We start from the raw sequence: 3,789 nt of genomic DNA on the forward strand, positions 1-3,789 counted from the left end.
TTTATTTACAAAAAAAGTTCTTAGGTTCAAAAAAACATTCAGTGAACGGAAAAAGTGAGGTCGGTAATATAGGTATTTAGCTGTGTCACATGCCCTTAAAGCAAAAAAAACGATTTTTTTTTAGATGACAATTGAATTATCAACCTGAAAAGGTAAAATTTCAACAAATATAATTTTGAACCAAATAGGTGAATTTTAAATCCAAAAACATAAATTTTCAACAAGACATTTAAATTCTCAAAAATATGAATAGAATATATAAATATATATGGAAATATACAAAAGAAAGAAAAACCTCCACTACGAAGTTCCATTTTCAATAAAATAATTGAATTTTCAAACTAAAAAGATAAATATTTTAGTTTTAGAAGATAATTGAATTATTAACCTGAAAATGTAAACTTTCAACCAAGAGAGATGACTTTTGAACCAAGTTAATTTTTAACAAAAAATATAGTGGTCAACAAATTAGTTAAATTAAAAAAATTGCATGATTTTCCAACAAAATAGTTGAATTTTCAAGCCAAAAAACATATATATTTTTTTTGAAAGTTTTAGAAAAATATTTTTTTTCTATTATTTTAGTTCGCATGCAAGCGTAAACTCGAGATAAGAGGGAAGTTTTTTAAAGACAAGGGGAAAAAAAGGAATTCATTCATATATGCCATGGACTGCAGTTGAAATGAAAACTAAACATTGTTTATAAACGTTAATGTTTTTTATTGAATGCTAAACAAAATTTCTGGTTCTGCGGTCACCCTAAATTAAAATCTCGAGAAAACTGATAGTTCGACAAAAACTCCAATTCCAATTAGATATTTGCTTTAGGATATGTTTCTGCAATTAATTATTAGGAAAATTGGAAGCCTTCTGTCTTAAATTAACTTTAACTTCATGGCTGTCAAAAAAAAAACAAAATATGTTAAGACTAAAACAAACATTCAAAATGAAACAATTATTATTACTTCCTTTCTTTTAAGTACCAAAAATGACAAATCTTCAAAGTTTTTAAATGAACCGATTTTTATTATTGATGACGTTCCGAATTTACTAATAAAAAATTTAGACTTGCAAGTTGAAATATTTAAAAAAATATATATATTTTTTTAATAGTTCAAGGCCTGTAATTATTAAAATCATATTCTGAATTTAGCCAAATGCTATGACTGAGAATTAAAGTCCAATTTATTAAGCTGAAATTCTCATATAAACAGTCTGGAAATATTCATTTTATAAGCGTTCAATTTGCCATCTCTGATGAAAAATTAAAAACTGATTGGTAAACTCACAATCATTTATTGTTATTAAAAAATTAGGTTACCAATGTACTCAATTTAAAACTATAGGTTTACGCTTTTCTAGTCTTAAAGTGATCCTTCACATTCACTTAAATGAAAACATTGTAATTATCCGGACTAAAATAAAAGATTCATTCAATTAATAATACAAATAAATTTGACATGTAAATTAATAGTGTACCCAAATCAATTAAGAAAATTATTGTTGAATATTTATCTAAGCTTTGAAACGCTTTTAACGCAATATGGGAAAGAAGAAATTCTTAATCAATTATGATAAACAATTTAACCGCGTTTAAATAATTCATATATTTGATATACCTGAGAAGCTTTGCGAATTTAAAAAGGAACCGCAACACACCGCCAGCAATACAAGGCGTGCAAGGGGAAAGAGGTGGAAAGGCAAACATTAAATCGAAGACAGTAAATATTTAATATGAAAAGGCCATTTAAGCCAAGGGACCAGGGAAATGTTTGTGATAAAAATTGATCGCAAAAATCATGTCAAATAGCTGGGTAAATTATTTCGTAGTATTTTGTATGGAAATGGACGCGCTCCAAAACACCTCCACCACGTCGACTTACCTCCATTGTAGTCTTCACCCATTTTACCTAAGTCCTGAGTCTTCCTGTCGCAGAAAACTTAGAATGCGAAACTGCCGATATTCTACACTTTTGCTGCTAGAAAAGAGCTGAAAAGATCAATTTAGCATCAAACACTCGCGAGCATCATTTCGAAAGATTCTTTGAACGAAATGGCGTGACGACAAACGACCGGACGTGACCACGGTTGAAGACGGAAGGCCGTCCCCGTGACGTGTGTGCGCGCAGAATATCATTCAAGCGCGGTTTTTTCAAAAATGCAGGAAAGCATAATTTTGGTTTCCCAGACTTTTCACAAATAAAATGATTATAACTCATTTATGCTATCAGGGTAGTTGCCATAATTAGAGAAAATAATTCTCAACCATTTGAAGTTTACGTTAAAATGATACACATTTAATTATATAAATTTTAATTACAAAATTGAAATCTTGCGTACAAACTGAATAAATATAAATTTTTAAATGTCACAAATTGAAAATTTCAAGCCCAAGATCTGAATTATTGAAAATGTTAAGTGCTTAGAATCCAAGAATTTCTTCTTCTTTAAACTATATATTTTTAAGAATTTAAAATCGAACTCATTCAATATTCCGTAAATGATTTTTCTAAGACCATTTTTTTTAATACCCAGTCAAAAAATAAATTCACTAGCATTTCCCGGGTTTTTCTGTTTTTAAATCTAAATTTATATTTGTTTTAATCATACAATATACATAAATAAAAAATCCAGTTTTTTACTTTTTTAAATTTCTAAACTTTCAGAAAATAAAATTTAATGGAGATAAAATATGTATGAAAATTTTGTGTTTGAACAGTAGTTAAGATTGAAAATCACTTTGGTGTAAACAAAAAGTTCAAATGCAACCCGTTTTCAATTTATGAACTATAAACATTGGAGCTAGACAATTCTTTTTGCATGTAAACGAACGAAATTAAAATTTCTGGAGAACAAAATAATTAAGAAATTGGTCGGCTGTCTTCTCTCAAATAATTCAAGCAAACACATTTGTAGATTTAAGTTATTCATATTATGAGGCTCGAGGGGTTACAATCATTCTTGAAATCCTGTGCACAAACCTTCGTGAAAGCTTTATGAAATATTTAAAACCATTCTAAAATATTTTGAAATATTTGTAAAAACTTGATATAATGATTTTCTTATTTTTTTTAGATGATAGCGAATTATTATAGGAAAATGAATATACTAATGAATAATACTAAAATATTGAATGAAATATTACAAAATGTAGAGAAATGATAAATAAATTATTTTATTTGAACTACACATATGGAACAAAATTAAAATCTTGATATTTATGAAAATTCATAAATCACATTTTCATTAGCACTGTTTAACAATACATAATGAAATATCATTCCTATCATTATTTTTTACCAAATCTATGTATCAAAAAACAAACCGTTATAGCATTCAAGTTTTATTATAGCGTTCGTAAAAAGAGCTCTTTACAATGTGATTAATTCTAAAAAATATCACGATTTTCATTCAGTTTCATATCAGCTATACAATATATATAATTTATTTATAATTTCTCTATATTTTTCAATCATTCTTTCAATATTTTAATATTATTATGGTGAAAAAATTATAGGAAATTCACTAAAGGCCTATAGTGAGTTTCCAGTAATATTTTTTTGATAAGGAACCGTTATGAAATCATTGAAATCTCTGTTAAATAATCTTTTGAAATTTATGAAATCTTTGAAAAATTTGTTAAATCATTGAAATTTTTTTGAAATATTTGAAATATTTGTGAAATCATTGAAAACTTTATCACTTAAAATCTTTATCTATCTTTATCATTACGAAATCTTCAGGAAATCATTGAAATCTTTGAAAATGTGTGTAAATTATTTAAAGTTC

At 26.7% G+C, this 3,789-nt stretch overlaps 1 protein-coding gene across 4 annotated transcripts in view; it reads right to left on the reverse strand.

Annotated features, from left to right (window-relative positions):
- The window catches only part of LOC117169635 (splicing factor U2AF 50 kDa subunit), a 13,141-nt gene extending 11,056 nt beyond the window's left edge, over positions 1 to 2,085 (reverse strand). For all 4 annotated transcript variants that reach the window (XM_033356109.1, XM_033356108.1, XM_033356107.1 and 1 more), the window contains exon 1: positions 1,884 to 2,085. In XM_033356109.1, the coding sequence (XP_033212000.1) occupies positions 1,884 to 1,905 (22 nt within the window). In that variant the 5' untranslated portion in view covers positions 1,906 to 2,085. The remainder of the gene's footprint in view (positions 1 to 1,883) is intronic.
- Between the last annotated feature and the right edge of the window lie 1,704 nt (positions 2,086 to 3,789).

The sequence above is a fragment of the Belonocnema kinseyi genome, chromosome 3, assembly GCF_010883055.1.
Source record: "Belonocnema kinseyi isolate 2016_QV_RU_SX_M_011 chromosome 3, B_treatae_v1, whole genome shotgun sequence".
NCBI lineage: Eukaryota > Metazoa > Arthropoda > Insecta > Hymenoptera > Cynipidae > Belonocnema > Belonocnema kinseyi.